The sequence below is a fragment of the Phoenix dactylifera genome, chromosome 1, assembly GCF_051530095.1.
Source record: "Phoenix dactylifera cultivar Ajwa chromosome 1, Ajwa_hap1_PhDact_Kaust_v1.1, whole genome shotgun sequence".
NCBI lineage: Eukaryota > Viridiplantae > Streptophyta > Magnoliopsida > Arecales > Arecaceae > Phoenix > Phoenix dactylifera.
The window spans coordinates 43055021-43072591 of record NC_143190.1 but is presented as its reverse complement, the minus strand read 5'-3'; the positions used below and the strand labels follow the sequence as shown (position 1 = coordinate 43072591).

Below are 17571 nucleotides of genomic sequence, written 5' to 3'. Positions count from 1 at the left end.
ACTAGCTTAGCAACCCCTAGATTCCCTCTTACGTGTCCATGCATGTGTATTTGATCGTGACATGAAGATCACGTGTTCTAATTCTTTTAGATGTGCACGTACAACTTACGCGGATGTGGATACCCCTCGCACTATTGGTGAGAAATAGAATATTTAGATAAACAAAATTCCTATCCACCCAAAAAAAGTGCCAGAAAACTGAAACCAAACTGAATACAGTAAAACATCATTCCAAAATTGGAGAGTGGCTCCATGTAATGTGAATGCAGATAGGACTGATGTTAGATTTCAGAGAGATTCTATAGTTTTGGTTCAAGGGTCTTTCTACTTCAGGAGATGGCTCTTGTTGTGATCATTAAGAATCTAGGATGTAGATTGCTTTAGAATGGGTGCGGAACGGATTCAAGAAAATCTGTAAGTTTGATAAGAATTTTAATTAGAATATGAAATGATAACTAGATGGGCATATCACCATTTACTGAAAGAACGTTTGAATTTGCACCGAGATTTGAAGATGCTATTACTTCATGAGTTAAACCTTTGAGGGAAGGGGAGAAAGTGTTGTAAAATTTTATTGATATTTCCATTCAGTGCTGCTCCCATTAGAAGTGCATGTTAAGAAGTTGGAACCAAATCAAGACCCCAATCCCGATGAAACTATAACTTTTCCGATTTATTACAATATTAAATTACGACATCTTCAGATGCCAATAGAAATAGGACTCCTAATCTGACACAAATTAAAGGATTCTAATTGCTTGCTGCAATCTGTTATAGCTCATCAAAAAGCCAGCCAAAAGATTACCTGATTGAAATGCCAGATGACAAGTTAAAAATCCAATTAACCAATATGATTATAAAAAAGCTCATAATTATCATCAGATCAGCAAGAAAATTATAATAAAAACTGCAAATTTCCCCTGGACTTCCTAGTGAACTTGAGGTGTCCCAAACTAATCTTTTACAATCAGATTGCTGGAATGCTACGCAAGGAAGCTATGTATTTAGATGGACGTGGTGTGTTCATCCATAATCTTCCATGTCGAATGGATCTACCAGCTGAGGAATAGTCCTCTGGTTGCATTGCATCACTGCTGCCGCTGTGTATACATTTTGTCTATTATGTAATCAAACAATATGGGGCTTTATGAACCTTTTCTGTTTGAGAGGAACGCTTGTCTCTTGTTCTTCCTTTTATTAAATAGAAGGATAACAAATGATCTCCTATGATGATACTATCAATGGAGATTCTAAAAGGATTCAATCTTACTCTAATGTAACATTGAACTTTCTAAAATTTGCTTTAAGTGAAATTTGGATTCTTGAATACTCTAAAGGTCCATCCGAAATCCTTAGAGAATCTTAACAACCAGTTGGAACTTATTAGTTCTAATCTAATTAAAGAACATGGAATTTCTAACTATTGTTTTCCCCTCATTTTGAACCACTTCTTGAGATCCGTGCTCACATGCACGGACGTGTAAACTTTTTGTTTTTAATCATGACATTGATCATAGTAACGAATATGCAAACACCAATTTTATGCTTTAATAAATATATCTGCTCACTGGAATTGGACTTCGAATATGAACATTGACTGCCATACTTGAAATATCTGTAGTATTTTCCTAAGGAATACAACAGGAGAATTCGAGAATTCTCCTGCTGTATGCCATTTGATTTATCAAGTTTGATACATCCAAGCTTGACCTCCAAGCTGTACTCAAGGCCAATACTTATATGCCATTCAAGCTGAAGTATTAGTTTTAGGCACTGAATTTGCTACCAGGTCAGTTGAGCTGAAGTAGCATTTCTTTGTTATTTTAATAGATATACATTTTCGGACGCAAGTTTTGCCTTGTATCACTATGTGCTGCGTCCCTTATATTGGAACTTTCGTATTTGTTAGTTACTTTGCTTTTTCATACTTAAAAGGATGTTTCTGCCCTGCAAATGAAGCAGGCAGGTATTAGGAATGAAGAATACCTGTTTGAGCTAGTAAATATGAAGAAGCTGTATAAATAAGAAAGAAAAATGTTGAAAGAAGGATCTACATTTTGAAAATTTTCTCCCTTTCATCGAAGACATCTTCTATGATGTTGCAATGGGAAACCACCGGGGGATGCCACCATGATGTTTCATAACCAGCTTCTCCATGTTTTGTATGAAGAAAGTTCAATCTTGTTTTTTATTTTGTTTGCAGTTTCTGAAAAAGTTGGAAGTCAAATATCAAGGCTCTAGTTCAAAATGCACATAGCTTAGAAATAAATGAAATACATTACTGTCATCAGATCAAAGAAATGTTCTAAAGTCCCCCTGGAGCAACTCAGATGTTCTAATTTGGAACCTTAATTTATGGAGGAACTTAACACCCTGTCCTTTCTTTGATTGGACTTTAATCCACAAGCATTTGACTAATAGAATTTCATTTTTAGTCCTGCATAGAGATAAATTTGAATATTAGAATTACTAGAAATTTTAGTCCTTTCTTTGCTTAATAAATAGATTGGATTGGGGTTAATAAATTTTTGACCTGATCCGCATCCGATCCGACCCGATCTATTTGCCATCCCTAGACATGCATCGACTGAGAGTTTTAAGAATAAAAGAAGGAAGGGTTCCCACCAGTGCGGAAATTAACTGGCACTTCGTGTTACCTAAAAGGCTTAACATTTGTTCCATACTAGCAGGGAAACCCTCAATGTTTATATTAAAATACCGTACGATGTACAGCATGCAGCTTCAACTATATCGCATCGGGTGCAGCCTCAGATATATGTTACGTATAAATATACTAAAAACTAAATTGCACAACGCTCTACAATATATATTAAAATAACACTATAATATAACCTGCTCTTGGACGCCCTAGCAGGAGTTGCGGCATTGCAGCTTTGTAGCATTCCAAGCTATAACTAAAATTAGCTACCTTGCTAATTTATAATTATAATAATAAAAAGTACACTGCACACAATTTTGAGCCTAAACTGGCAAAATGTATACAAGAGAGAATATAAAATTAGACTCAACCTGATAGAAACTCTATTATTATAATAATATAATATTCTATAATATTATATTAAATTTAACTTTAATTTTAACTTATTATAATATTAAAATATTATTATTATTATAATATTAGAATAGTAGAAGAGGTATAAATTTATTTAGAAAAAGATACCTCGTGTCGCATGGGTTACATGCTAGATTATAAATGTTTTATAGTATTTATAGCTAGCAAGGTAGTTGTTATACTACTAACTTTCATCTTCTTTAAATCCATTCTTATAATTTCACCTTTTATGTGGGATACAATTTTTTCTCCTTTTCCAACTGCTCTGAAAATGCAATAGAATAGATAATTGAAATAGAGTAAAAGATATATGAGACTAATTATTTTTAAAATATTTTTTTATACTAATATTATAATATACTATTAATATACAAAATTTTCATTAGTTTTTAATCTATTATATCATTATCTATTAAATTCAGAAAAGAAGAAAGATATCTATCATATCTCTCCTTCTCTTTTACAAATTTGCCCAACAAAACATCCCACTTAGTTACATTTACAATTCTCACTGCCCCGACGGACTTTGAAAATGCCAGAGGCACTCCAACTATGATAGAAGACGTGCCACGAAGGTTGATAGACCATCAAGTCGAAGCGGAAGCAGAAGAGTTTGAGTGAAAATGTTTAAATGGGGGTATTATTCCGAACAAATATCATATGGGGCAGGCATCATAGAAGGAATAGACACTCATTAGCTTCTTGATACACACTCATCACTTAACGAGGAAGAAAGATGATGCGACGGTCTTTCTTCCCACATAGTCTCTATTGGCGCATGAAATTTTTCTCTTTTTTATTTTTTTAAGTTACAAAATTGACATATTCCGTTAGTTTGAGAAGTTCTATGTTTATTTGACTTTGGGTTCCCTTCTAAAATGGGTGTAAAAGAAAATATGGCAAAAAAAATCCCACCTTGTACTATGGTGCTCGCCCCACATAATATTTGTTTATTCATTTCAATCTCGGACCAGCTAGATCCCACTGTACACACACATGTCGCATCCCCTCACACCATGTCTAGGTGCAGGAGTCCCAACAATTTTTCATAAATCTGCCTCTAGATCAGTCTATTTCCTAAGATATTTGATCAAAATTATTTAAGCACAAATTTCTTAGAGCTGTGCCCACGCACTGGATGTTAGCATGGAGTATAATATAACAAAGAATAGCATCAAGCAAAAGAAGAAGCAATGACGCCTTAGTTCATTCTAATTACATATCATGCCTCCTTTTCTTTGGACAGCAGGGCAATACATCACCGCTGTGCATGTATAGAATCACTTGTATATAAGCTTCATTTAATGATAATAGGAAGGTAGAACCCTATTATGCATGTTAATGGCATGCAATCTGTTGAAAATCGTCAGTGTATTAAAACAAAGAGCTATGTTTCTAAATGGTGAACCCTATTATGAATAGAATAATTGGCAAAAGATAGAAAATTAATTGCAACGAAGATTTTGAAGTTGGTTGCCATGGCAGCTCTGAATTTCTGATATTGCCTCTAAATTTCTGGCTTCAGATATCTCATTTGAATAACTAAAAACAAGAAAAGGACATAAATTACTGTAATGAAAAATATCCCACGCCTAGTCTTAAAATAAAGACCTTACCGTCAGCTTAAGGGATTAATACCAAAAACAAAAAAATAGAAAATTATAATCATTATGCTGAGCAGGCTAGCGAGTTGCTTTCGTGGATAATATGATCACTCACACCAGCTCCACACAGTCCACCCAAAGAAGTCTTTGTTCTACTGGTATAACACCAAAAGTAATCAAGCGAGCAAAAGGCCAAATCTTCCACCCTGCCTGTCGAGCCAAAACACCCCAATTGTCAACCCAAAAATGCTGATGCATCATACAAATTATGTAACTGAACAAAGTGAGATCAAAACTACAACTTTGATGACAAAATGGGTTAACTTGATGAATTTCATTAATTCATGATGCACATCATAGTTTCAGTAACATACTGCACTCTCCATAATGTCCACACCAGACTAGCCCTTAAATAGCGACTAAATTTAAAGCAATGTTGAGTGGTCTACCAATCACTCACAAATCCGCCGTATGGGTGAGAGTTTAAGTTGAGGCAAGGCAGTCAGGTCAAACTATAATTATTTCAAGTTTGCCTTTCATAATACCGATCTTTGAATCAAGAGGCATTATGATCAACTCAGACGGTTCTCACACTTGATATGTCACGCCTCGAGCCCGAGGCGGCAGACGCCGCACGCCCGCACGGCAAGCCGCACAGGTCATGTGCAAAGCATCGGAACATATCGGAGCAAATACAGATGTTCAAAACTTATTTAAGGGTTAATCACAGATGCTTAAAATTAACATAAATAATTAAAGTTATTCAAAAGCAGACTTACAAAATTCCAAAATAGCATATGCCAACATAATTCAAATGTCTAAGCTAATTTAACTAAAGGACCAAAAACTAAAGGAATCGTCGAAAATCTAACGCACTCCCCAATCCCATGCGATCAAGCCTCTGGATCTGAAAAACAGAAAAAATAAAATAATGAGCTACACTAGCCCAGTAAGCAACAAAATACCCTAAAGAGGGGTCAGAGCATATCAGATCAAAATACAGGATAATGTCTGGAATAAATCATAAATAACATCGTTTTACTGTTTTCAAAACTTATTATCATTTTTTCAAAAATCTGATACCAGAATCTCAACATGATAGGCTACGGCCACGTAACCCAGTGGCATGAGTTGCACAAAGTGTCAGAAACCACTATTGTTAGTCACCGGTGGCAACGGTGTCCAAAAACCACTATTCTAATCACCGGTGGCGCGGTGTCGAAACCGGTTCCTCACAGATTACAAGTCGATAGGTCCAACGTATAATTCTCATTGGCGGGGTCAGAACAGAACAGATCATAGCCATGCTGAGAATGCATATATATAGAAAAATAGATTTTATAAATTATCCAGTCATATTTTGCAGATTTCAGAGCATACCACAAAATTTTCAAATAGAATTTAATATGCTTGACCCATTTTACAGAATACAAAACATATATCAAAATTTAATCTATTTATCAAATAATTTAGAAATCATACTTAAACTATTAAGTTACTTACCTCTTCTCGCTTAATTCCTACTTCAGGTAGGCGGATCAGGTTTACCTGTTAACATTTAATTAATTTCTTTGTAAATTTCAGAGCTAAGCAAAACGAAAAGTAATACTACTGAACACGGCTCAACAGGGACCAAAGTTGGCCCATAATGGGCATGGCCCGATAGGGCCCATATCGGACACGGCCTAATGGGCCCGCATAGACTCAGCGTAATAGGGCCCTCCCAAAGTTGGCCTCTAATTTGTTCATTTATGCAATAAAGTCTATTGCAAGAACCAATATCTAATTACATAGTATTGTTCTATAATAAAACTTGAGTAAAGGGACTAAACAAATATAGTTGAGGGCCTTTATGTAATAAATCTTTCCTATAGGGATCAAATACAAATTACAAAATACCCTTTTGTAAAATAATATACTGCCAAGGGCTGAACTGAAAAATTCTATTTATTGGCCAAATGGATTCGGGTTTCGGGTTCCGGGTTCGAGTTCGGGTTCAGGTTCCGGGTTCGGATCTGAACTGGGCCCAAGTTGGGCCCACAAAGGTATTGCCCAACTAGGCACAACCAGACTAGACTGGACCCAAGTTGGGCCTGCAATGGATAGGGCCCAACGGGCCCAGTTTGGCCCGCGATGGGCCTCCTTCCCCAAACCCCCCACGGACAGGGGAAGTAGGAGAGACGGAAGAGAGAGAGGGAGCCGGCGGGGTGGCCGGCCTGGCTGGCCAGAGGCCACCCCTCGGTTGATGGCCAGCCGGCCACCATGGCGGCTGGCGGCCGTTGCAGTGGCCGACAGGGAGGAGAAGCAACCGAGATGGTCTCGGTTGCTGGGGCTGAAACAGAGGAGAAAAAAATCAATGCTTTTGGCAATAGAACGAAGGCAAGGAGGAGGAAAGCTCACCGGCGGTCGACGGAGGTGGTGGGTCTCGGCCAAGGAAGGCTCGATCCGGTGTCAAGCGGCGGCGGCGACGGCACCTTCCGAAGGGGAGGTAGATCCAGAAACAGGGGAAGGCCGCAAGGGGATTCGGACGGTACTCGGCCGGGAGAGCTCGCCGGTCACTCGGGAGGCAAGAACTGAGGGAGGAGAGGAAGAGGAGAGGGAGGAGAGGGGCTCGGTGGTGAACTGGGAAGGAGAAGAGGGGTTTTTATTATCCCCTCGTAACGGCCCTCCGTCGCGAAAATCGCGGCGGTCGAGCGTGATCCGTAGCTGTGATTGGCCGCGGTTTGACCGGAGGGGGGGTGCCGCGGGATGCCTGCGGCACCTTGCCCCGATTGATCCCGGAGGAGCCGGAGAGGATCGCCATCGCGATCCTCTGTCCGGTTCCTCCCATATTAAGACCCCGTATCTCACAATATGCATGCCTGTTAGGTTTGTTATTCAATCATTGGATAGGCAAAGCAGCATTTGGTTCATAAAAAGATTGGAACATAACAAGAATGAAGTTGCATAAATTATCAAGGGAGAACATTGCATACAGTTAGCATTGGCCAAAATGTAGCCTTCGATTGACTGAATACGTTAGCTGGTGATTCAAAACGCAAGAATCCCAGGACTGCATGGTAAATGCTGTTCCACATTGCAGCCCAAGCAGTTTGGCCAAACAACGCTTTAGCAGGAAACACCCAGCAGTCCTGAAGGAAAAAGAACCTGGAAGACCATAGCTCATCTCAATTTCTCATACACCAAATTAGTCATGACAACAAGCAGCAATTGCTATCAGATATATCAAAAAATGCTAGAAGCTAGCTACCTCACAGGATTGGTAATAGTAATGAGAAAGGGACCGATGGAGAGAAAAACCAACAAGACCAGATCTGAACATATGAACACAGTCAAATTCAAAAGGTGGTTTTCCTTCATAGCACTCCATCAAGATATGAACAAGAACACAAGTTAGATGGACATGAAACAGCAATATATTTTATGATTAATCAATAATCTAAAAGAGCATCCACCTGTGCAATCCAATCTCCTAGAGAATAAAACACTCCACTTATCATCATTTTGGCTAGAACAGGGTTTGTTTTCAAGGCTTCCTCATACACAGTCCAATTGTGCTAGGGTGCATATGTTAGGATCGGAGCTGATCATGGGCTGGGCCTTGAGCCTACACTCTACTCATTTAATCGGGCTTCAGGCCAGGACTACGTAAAATTTGACATTTTCTATGCCCAAGCCCAGCCCATGATCAAATTTACATAGGATCTTATAGAGGGTCCACCCTTGTGATACAATGGAGCTTGAATAAGGCCATGAATTTAACAATCCAAGAGGATTGTAATACTAGTCTCCAAAAAATGATAACAAAAAAAAAGACTTTTCCCTAAGAGAACCGCATTTCACGTAAAAACGGTTGCCAAGCCTTTAAATAATACATCAACTAAATTCATAACTAGTACACAGTGGGAAATTTATTTTTAAAAAAATAAACAAGTAGCTTAAGATTAAAAAAAAGAAGAAAAATTATAACTACTCATGTCATATTATATATGTCAGTGCAACAAACCAATGAACAGGCATAAGAATGTCTGAACATGTCTATATGATAAGATAAACTTATAGTTTTTGGCTTTTCCGTAATCAGGAATTTCATGACCTTATATGGTTGATAATCTAGTAGTTAATTAACTAAGCCTGTTCTTCTAGAAAAAGTGATCTTCTTTGGTTGGAGAAAACACAGGAAGAGGATGAGAAAATATAGAAGTTGCAGTTTCCCTTCTATTAGCATAAGTAAAAAAAAATGAAGTCGAACTTTTTCTCAAGAAATGAAGTGGAATCACATATAAATGGAAGCAATTATGTCATGGAGAGTGAAGGATATTAATGATAAGAAAGGAAAAGAGTTTGGTTGGGATGGTATAAAGAACTGAGCTTAACACTCAAAGTTTGGTGAGATATGACAAATAAGCAGCTCAAGGCTGGCTTAAACATATGCTGCTCACGCATATCCACGACATAACATACCAAACATGTTCGAATACAAAATTATAGAGCAACCATCACTACATATCTCAAAAAAAAAGAATAAAGAAAATAAATAAGTAATTTCACAATTCAAAGCTCCTAATTTGTGGAAAATAAAATTTGATATATTTATTCTGGACCTAGAATAGCCAGACTAAGTTGGAGTAATTGCTCCAAAATTTAGTTCAATGGGCATCATAATGACAAAACAACTAGCTACATTGTGATTTTCTATACATATCGTCAAATGACTTACAAAATATTAGTTTAATTTTTGGATATAATGTGCAAAAACACAAAAGAACATGATTCTTCCTGAAATGCAACACCAGTTTTGAGAAAGTATAGAATGCCAACACTTTTGGATCCCTAAATATGACAAGTAATTCTTTAAACTTCAAAAATGGAATCTCTCCTTTTAATTTTCCTATACTCTCCCACACATACAAAAGATGCTCCTCTTATAGGGCCTCAAGCTGAAATTGTAGCACATAGATGTATAATCTAAATCAGAACTCACATTATCCTGCCTAGTATAGTTCAACACCTCATCAATACAAATACCATGAAACCTGTTGCAATGCATCTACTCGCACTGCTTTTAGTGGCCAACATCCTAGACACACAACCTTGTCAACCTTAAAAGCATGCATATAAAGATTTCCCAATAATCACTTACGCATGTATTTGTTAAACAACAGGACATAAGCAAAGATCAGCTTCGCAAAATCAACTCAGATAGGCTCGTCCAGGCACATACAGCTCTCTATAAATCCAGCTCACCCTTGAGTCGGCAACATGCTTCCCTGTTATGCAAGCAAGCATGTGGCTCGTGCAGGCATGCTTTGGTTGCATGCCCTGTTGCTTTTCTTGGCAGGACTATATGATTGCATGCTCCAAATGCATGTGCACCCACAGCACCTTCGAATGCCTATTAGAACTATTTTCATCAATCGTTCTGTTTTTTCACTTTCTTATTGATAAAAGGAAGCAGCCAATCCAGACAATCTCTCAGCTATCGGTCGCGCTCCCGCTTGCGCGGCGCACATGAGGCACCTAGTGCCCACGTGGGGCCACATGGGGGGGGGGGACATGAGACTCTCCTGCCATATATTGTCCGGTTCCGGAGCCCGCACGCCCGCATACGCGCCGCTCAGACCCCTCTCCAGTTTTGTTTTCCACCCAAAACGCGTTTGCAATTTTTGGAAACACCCGCTTCACATGCCCAGACTATGAAACGAGTTTAGCCAATATGGGATCTTTCATTCACCCACCTCCGAACTAGAGCCATCCTCGGCTCTGATACCAAATGTCACGCCCCCGTTCAAGCCTTGCTCAAATCCGTTAGCCTTGCTCTTTTCAGCCTCCATAAACTGGGGACAGATCCAACCCAATTCATTGAACTTGTTGGCATATTCAAGTACAGTCATATTATCTATCAGTCTCAAAGCAAGAATTCATTTTTCTTAGTCCTTCTAACCGACTTAGGAAAGTACTGCTCATAGAACATTTCTTGAATTCATCCCAAGTCAGGTGATCATCATCTTCAATTGCAGCTTTCATGGTTGTCCACTAAAACTGTGCATTTTCTCTTAGCATGGGAACAACCAGCCTAACCGTGACATCTTCGGAAAACTGCAGAGCATCATACATCTCTTCCATCCCTCGAATCCATATCCCAGCAGCCAACGGATCGGCTCCACCATCAAACATAGGAGGATTCAACCTCCAAAGCCGCTCATAGTAGGAGTCTATAGGTTGTGTAGATTGGGTAGTGGTCTGCATCAGCTGTTGCATCTGCTATTGTATTAGCCGTTACATCTGAAGAAGTTGAGCCATCACCTGACTTACTCCGGCAAAATTGGCCTGGGTGGCAGCTGGGTTAGAAGTTTGCTCAGCTGGCTGCCTGGCAACTCCTCTCACTCTTGGACCTATCCTCCTAGCTGTAATATTTGCGAAGACTTGCCCCTCTCTATTGTTCATTTCTCCTATCAAAATATTAGTATAAATTAATTAACTAATTTTTTTTCTTTTGAATATGCCAAAAACAACATGAGCCAGAGGTAGGCTCTGATACCATAATGTCATGCTCTCGCCTGCGGGGCATGTGAGGCACCCAGTGCCCATGTGGGGGCCACATGAGGGAGGAACACGGAGCTCTCCTGCTAGATACTGTCCAGTTCTGGGGCCCGCACATGCGCCGCTCAGACCCCTCTCCGATTTTGTTTTCTATCCAAAATACGTATACAGGATTTGGAGAAATCCGCCTTATATATCCAGGCTCTGAAACGAGTCTAGCCGATATGTGATTTTTCATTCACCCATCCTCGGACTAGAGTCGTCCTCGGCTCTGATACCAAATGTCACACCCCCGCCTATGCGGGGCACGTGAGGCACCCAGTACCCACGTGGGGACCACATGAGGGGGAAACATGGGGCTTCTCTGCCATATATTGTCCGGTTTCGAGGCCTGCACGTGCGCACACGCACTGCTCAGACTCCTTCCTAGTTTTGTTTTTCACCCAAAACGCGTTTACAGGATTTGGAGACACCCGCCTCATATGATCAGGCTCTGAAACGAGTCTAACCGATATGACATCTTTCACTATCAGTCTTCATGATGATGTTCATCTGACTATTGTCGGTTTGGCTGATTTTAAGATCCTTATCTTCGAAAGCTTTCCCTGGGCAATCGATAGTAAGGATGCAAAATTGAGCCAAGCTCTGTGTTCATTGAAAGTTGGATTGTACCATCAAAAAAAACATTGAAAGGCAAATGGATAAGAAAAAAGATCCAAATGGATCGAACAAGAAAAGGTTTATTGATTGATAAATTTCAAAAAAAGAAAGAAAGCAAAACCTCGAACTAAACCAATAGTGAATACTAAGTGCACATAATTGCGGGGCACTTTTATCAAAGCACCAATTCCACAAGAAAAAGGTATCTGGCAACAAAGAACAAAAACTCTAGCAAGAGCCAAGAAATCAAAACCAGCCAATCGGAGAACCGAACTTGGAATCCCAAGAAATCAATAAAGGTCAGCCATGCAACATTTTTTTTGGCATAGCATTGCTTAACCTGTAAACTTCATTCCATGCAACATCTTTTAATTCAGTGACGACCGGTGGCTCCCCATATTGCTACATTGTTTTTAGACTACCCTGCTTACATGCTTACTTCCACTTCCATCTTGTGTTGAAAACCAAAAGCAACTTTATATTGGTTGGGCTCCGGCTCTGCTTGCCCTCCAATCATTCTTTTTTCTGTGGTTGAATACTGCTTACTTTCTCGAGCCATTCAATCATATGTTGCATGAAAGATTCATTACATCGACGATCATATCGGACCCAACGAAGAGAAAACAATGCATCAAAAAATATATTTTTGGATACATGTTTTATCAGGGAATATAACTCGCAGATGCTCTATTTCAACGGCCATAATCTTTCTATATGAATTATCTGACTCCTACGGATGACTAAAATCTTTAGTGACTGCCATAGTCGGGCACCAGTGTTCTACAACATAGAACCTCGTTCATACAACTTTTATTCTCTCTTCTTTGTACAATAAATTATTTCTTTTTTCTGATAGGAAACAACAACAGATACAACAATACCGAATTAGGTATGTCACAGCTGTTTCCACGCCCATGCCTGAATCATGGAAACTACATCTTAAACAAAGGTACTGGAATAAAGGAACGCCTGGAGAGGACCATGTAGTAATAGGGGCACCCTAATCGATGCAACTTTTGAGGCTCACATAGTTTAGTGTTCGTTTGATTTCAGAAGGCTTCTTTTTGTGAGGCAATTGATTGCAGAAAGCATTGCCATTGGATCAAAAGCTATGTCATAGTTCAATCCACTACAAAAAAAATAGTATTTCCCGGCGCTTTCCAGAGCTTTTACCGACGCTTATAAGCGTCAGTATTTTTTAATCCAACGCGTCCAAAAGCGTCACGAAACTGTCGGGCAGGTGGGCGTGGACCATTTTCGTTCCGATGCTTTTCGCCTGCGTCGGCATTACCTTACCTTTACCGACGCTTTAAAGCGTCGGCAAAGGCTTTATATCCGACGATTTTAAGCGTCGGCAAAGGATTACCGACGCTTTTATGCGTCGGTGTGCATGTGCCGGGATAGTGTTAGTGCCGGGATTACCGACGCTTTTATGCGTCGGCATTACCTTACCTTTACCGACGCTTTAAATCGTCGGCAAAGGCTTAAAATCTTCTAATGCGCCTGTGCCGGGATAGTGTTATTGCCAACGCTTTTAAGCGTTGGCAATAGAGATTTTTTTAAAAAAAAATTCATAAAAAGAAATGTGAACTAGGTAAACAAACCTTCTGGCCGGTAATGGCCAGCTGCCAAAACCCAAAATACATCGTAAGACAAGAAAACTAGTCAGGTACATAACACCAAGCAGCCAGCATAAAGAAGGTCAAAGGTGACCACTTGGTCCACATTATATTGGCATCTATTCCATCACTTCAAGAAAGAGGGAAAGGTACACAGAAAAAAATAAGTAAACATTTAATAACCCTCAAACTTTTATGGAACCATCTCAAACGAGAATAATTATTTGTTACAGTTTTGAAATGGTACAAAACTTTATATCATGCACATCACCAGCAACGATCTCCATACAATTGTCAGAAAAAAAATGAAACCCATGACAGAACATAAAGGATGTTGCATGAAAAACTGTAGCCATCAATGGGAATCTGTAGCCATCATTCTTAGCCAAAAAAAAAAAAAAAAAAAACTGTAGCCATCAATAGGAAGCTGGCAACACGGAACTGCGAGTTCTTGCTTGCCAGGCTTCATACACCAAGTCCATGCAAAGCAGTGATACACCGAGCAGGTGGAATGCAAGTCAAGACTCTGGTCTGGACTCTGTTTCTAGCCTCTGACGGATGTTACGGCGCAACATCTCCATGTACTCCTGCAAAATTATATTTCTTTGGTTTGAGTCCAAGAGGCTAACGAAAACAAATGATGCAAAGATCTTTTCCCGCTTCACGTTTTTGGAAACAGGATAATGATGTGAAAGTAGGTCGGAATGTAGGAAGCAACATTCTCATAATAGGTAGTTCTATAAACTTTCAAATTTGGAACCAACTATGATGTGTCCTACAAATTTGCATGTTTGTGTTACATTCAAGTTGTATAAAATGAGAATGCGTTGGCTCAAAAGTCATCTGAAAACTACAGCTGTCAATGCTCCACCTGTTTGACACTGTTGAAACAGCTAATTAAATTCAACTCACTAATGCACAACTCAGGTGAACAGAGCTCGAAAATAATAAACCCTAATTGTTCTTTCCTATTTTAGTTTTAAGTTCTCTGTTCTGGTCATCATACTACTGAAGCAGTACCTAAGCATAGAAGAACAAGAGTTTGAACAACATAGATTCCAACAGACAAGACCAGCCTATGAAAACAAATCTCCCTTTTGCAGCTTAAGTAGGTTGAACCCAGAACCACAAATGCACACATATCTTTGGCAGATATATGAGCATAGTCTGAATACTATATCCATGAGATTTTATTTTGTCCTTGTAAGCAAATTATATATGAAAGTTTCAGAGCTGCTATTTTTTACTCCATGCTAAGTTTCAAGGCACCTAAAACAGCAAGGCATGCAAAGGATTATTTAATGTTCTCGATTTTTAATTGATGCACTGTTGCAACCTGTAAAATATTTTCATATCCTAATTGTATGATTAATATGCAATCAGTTCAAACATAGCCTAAACACAAACACAAACATGAGGAAGAAAAGAGATGCTAGGACACGTGATTTCCTGAACCAACATGCTTGTAAATGAGAGACCATGTTCAATGAGCGCCATGTGTGCACATATGCACCTACATACATGCACAGACATCATCAGTAACAAGCTGAAATTTGATAGTTATGGTCTAAAGAAGCATGTAGTAACACTTTTCCTCAAGCAATGCTGACTCTTCCTAAAATGGTTTTATATAACTGAGAAGTGCAGTAAACAATTTGCTAAAACAAGCTCATCTAAAGGAAAACCTGCTTGCATCTTCTAATTAACTGAATAACCATGTTGGCCATTTTCTAACTAACACATTATATTTCCATGGAAAGCTCACTTGCCCCATGATTTTCATCATTATCGGTTACTTGAAATTATGACGTGATATCATCCATGCATAGTTAAACCAGAAAATAGCTAACATTTTCTTGCTGAATCCATCAAGAATAATAATAAAAAAACAAATCATCCAATTGGTTTATTCTCCTTCTGTTCACAGTAATTTAGCGGACAGAATGCTTACCTTGCTGAACTCCACATTATTGCCAAGTTCTTCAACAAGGGCTTCATAATTGTTCTCTCCATCAAACAGATTGCCCGCACTTTCAAGCACAGCATGGAAGATATTTTCAGCAGAATCATGTTGTTCAATTCTTCCACGAGCTTGACAGAGATCAATCTGAGTAACCAATAAATATTGCAGTAGTTTTTTAAGAAAGAAGCGTCAGCAGTAATCAATCTATCGGGGCAATCATTTGATTAAAATCCAATGCTCGTTAACAACAAAGGACGAATATAAGAATATAGACTGAAAGAACAAGATAAAAAATAAATAAAATAAAGAAAGAAAAAATTACATACAAACAACAAGAGCCGTCTCCGGCAAAGTTTTTGCGCAATACCCACATAAGTATTGAGCTGGCGGACAAAACTGGAGAAGTTGTTGTGCTTGAAGTTCCGGGGCAGAACGGCCCTCGCAAACTCGACGGGATCCCACACCACGAAGCTCCTCCCAGTGGAACCCCACGAGATGAGCGGATCCAGGGAGGGATCGTCCACAAGCTCATAGGTCTTGGAGAGGAAGGGCGGGATCGGCGCGCTCTGGAGAGCCTCCAGGGGCCGAGGCGCAGCAACCCCGGACGATGACGACGAGGAGGATAAAAGCTTTTCCGCAACCGGTGGCGGAGGCTGGGGGGATAAGTCCAAGATTTCCCCGAATGGCTCGATCTTGGGCTCCAGAGGCGAAGAAGCGCGGGGTTTGGAAGCAGAGGGTGCTCCAAATTCCATGAAGGGAGACGACGACGAGGAGGAGGAGGAGGAGGAGGAAGAGGAAGAAGAAAGGGAAAAACCCGATCCTCCCAAGAAGGTTTGGAGATTCAACAGAAGGAGAGAGAGCGAGATTTGGTCGGCCCAGGAGGAAGGTTGGGGCCTGGGGAGGGGAGGAAATAAAATTTATAAGGAAGAAGGTGGGACGAGTAACCGCCTCAGAGAAGGCGGGGATTAAATGATGATCGGGAGAGCTGTATTTGGGGAGGAAGCTACCCACGCTTCTTTGAAGCGTGAGGATATGTGGGGCTTGGGGTTTTTTTTTCCGACGCTAGTGAATAGCGTCGCCAAAAAAGGATCGACTTTTCCCACATTTCCTGTAGTGATCCTTGAAACCGACCTCGATCTTTCACCAACAATTCTTTCTCGCGGACGTTATTCAAATCTGTCCTCTGCTCTCCTTCCATGATTTACAAGGATGTGACATAAATCGTGGCATAGATGTTCTCTGAACAAATCACCAAAAGATGCATAAATCACCATGCTAATGTTCTCTAGCAATGCCACAGGTGAATCGAATGCATTAGAATTGTTATATAACATCCCAAGTCCCTTCAAGCATGACGAAAGGAGTTCCTTCCATTCTTTTGGCATTTTCTGTGTCCATTGGTCATATTTATTTCAAGAACTCCTTTTCCTTTCTATCCACCTGTTCGTGAGGGTTGTAACTCGGGCAAGTTGATTTGATCTAAGGGCAAATGCTAACTTAACTCTATCTTTATACTTCTCCACCCTAATCCAATTCAGCCTAGTCTCATGTCGGGTAGAGTTGGGCTAAGCTCGAGTAGAGTTGGGCTCGTCGAGTTAGGTTGCATTGAGACACATTAATTGCATTAGATCGGGTTGAATAAGAAGTTTAGGATAGGAATAATGTTTGAGATGTTTTTGTTAGATCAATAGTTCTTGGATTGAGGCCTCAATCATTCATCAATTTCAATAACACGCTTAGACATACTTTAAGGAGGTTAAGGATATAATTACACAAGATATAAAAGTAATCTAAATGAAATATACGAGGAGCCATGTGGCTGTGCATTTTGAGTTATGTGCCAGAAGAACTTAGGTATTTATACAAGATCCAAAATCTAAATAACTTTTGGATAGCTTTTTTGGGTGAGGTCTTGAGATGTTACAAATGTACCAAAATGGACTTAGTCAATGGCCCATATATGACAAGGGATGATGTAGCTGGGGCCTCTTAAAGATTTTGGATACTCAAGGTAGGCCAAAAATCCTAGATATACAAGTATAGTTTGTGTATGTATAAACATGACTAAGGGTACGGACAAAACAACCATAAATTCTTATTGCACTTACA

The 17571-nt window shown here is 39.6% G+C and overlaps 1 protein-coding gene and 1 pseudogene across 2 annotated transcripts; both read right to left on the bottom strand.

Moving 5' to 3' along the window:
• Nucleotides 1-4518: 4518 nt before the first annotated feature.
• Nucleotides 4519-10571, bottom strand: LOC120110700 (uncharacterized; annotated as a pseudogene).
• A 3092-nt stretch (nt 10572-13663) lies between these two features.
• LOC149768683 (uncharacterized) lies at nt 13664-16455 on the bottom strand. 2 transcript variants are annotated; one of them, XM_089923976.1, is made up of 3 exons: nt 15789-16455; nt 15451-15606; nt 13664-14086 (listed from the first exon to the last, which is right to left on the bottom strand). In XM_089923976.1, exons 1-3 carry the CDS (start codon nt 16212-16214, stop codon nt 14018-14020), a joined length of 651 nt encoding a protein of 216 aa, XP_089780102.1. In that variant the 5' UTR covers nt 16215-16455; the 3' UTR covers nt 13664-14017. The 2 variants fall into 2 exon arrangements, with proteins under 2 accessions (XP_089780102.1, XP_089780106.1); XM_089923980.1 differs by having other exon boundaries at nt 15834-16454.
• Nucleotides 16456-17571: the final 1116 nt, after the last annotated feature.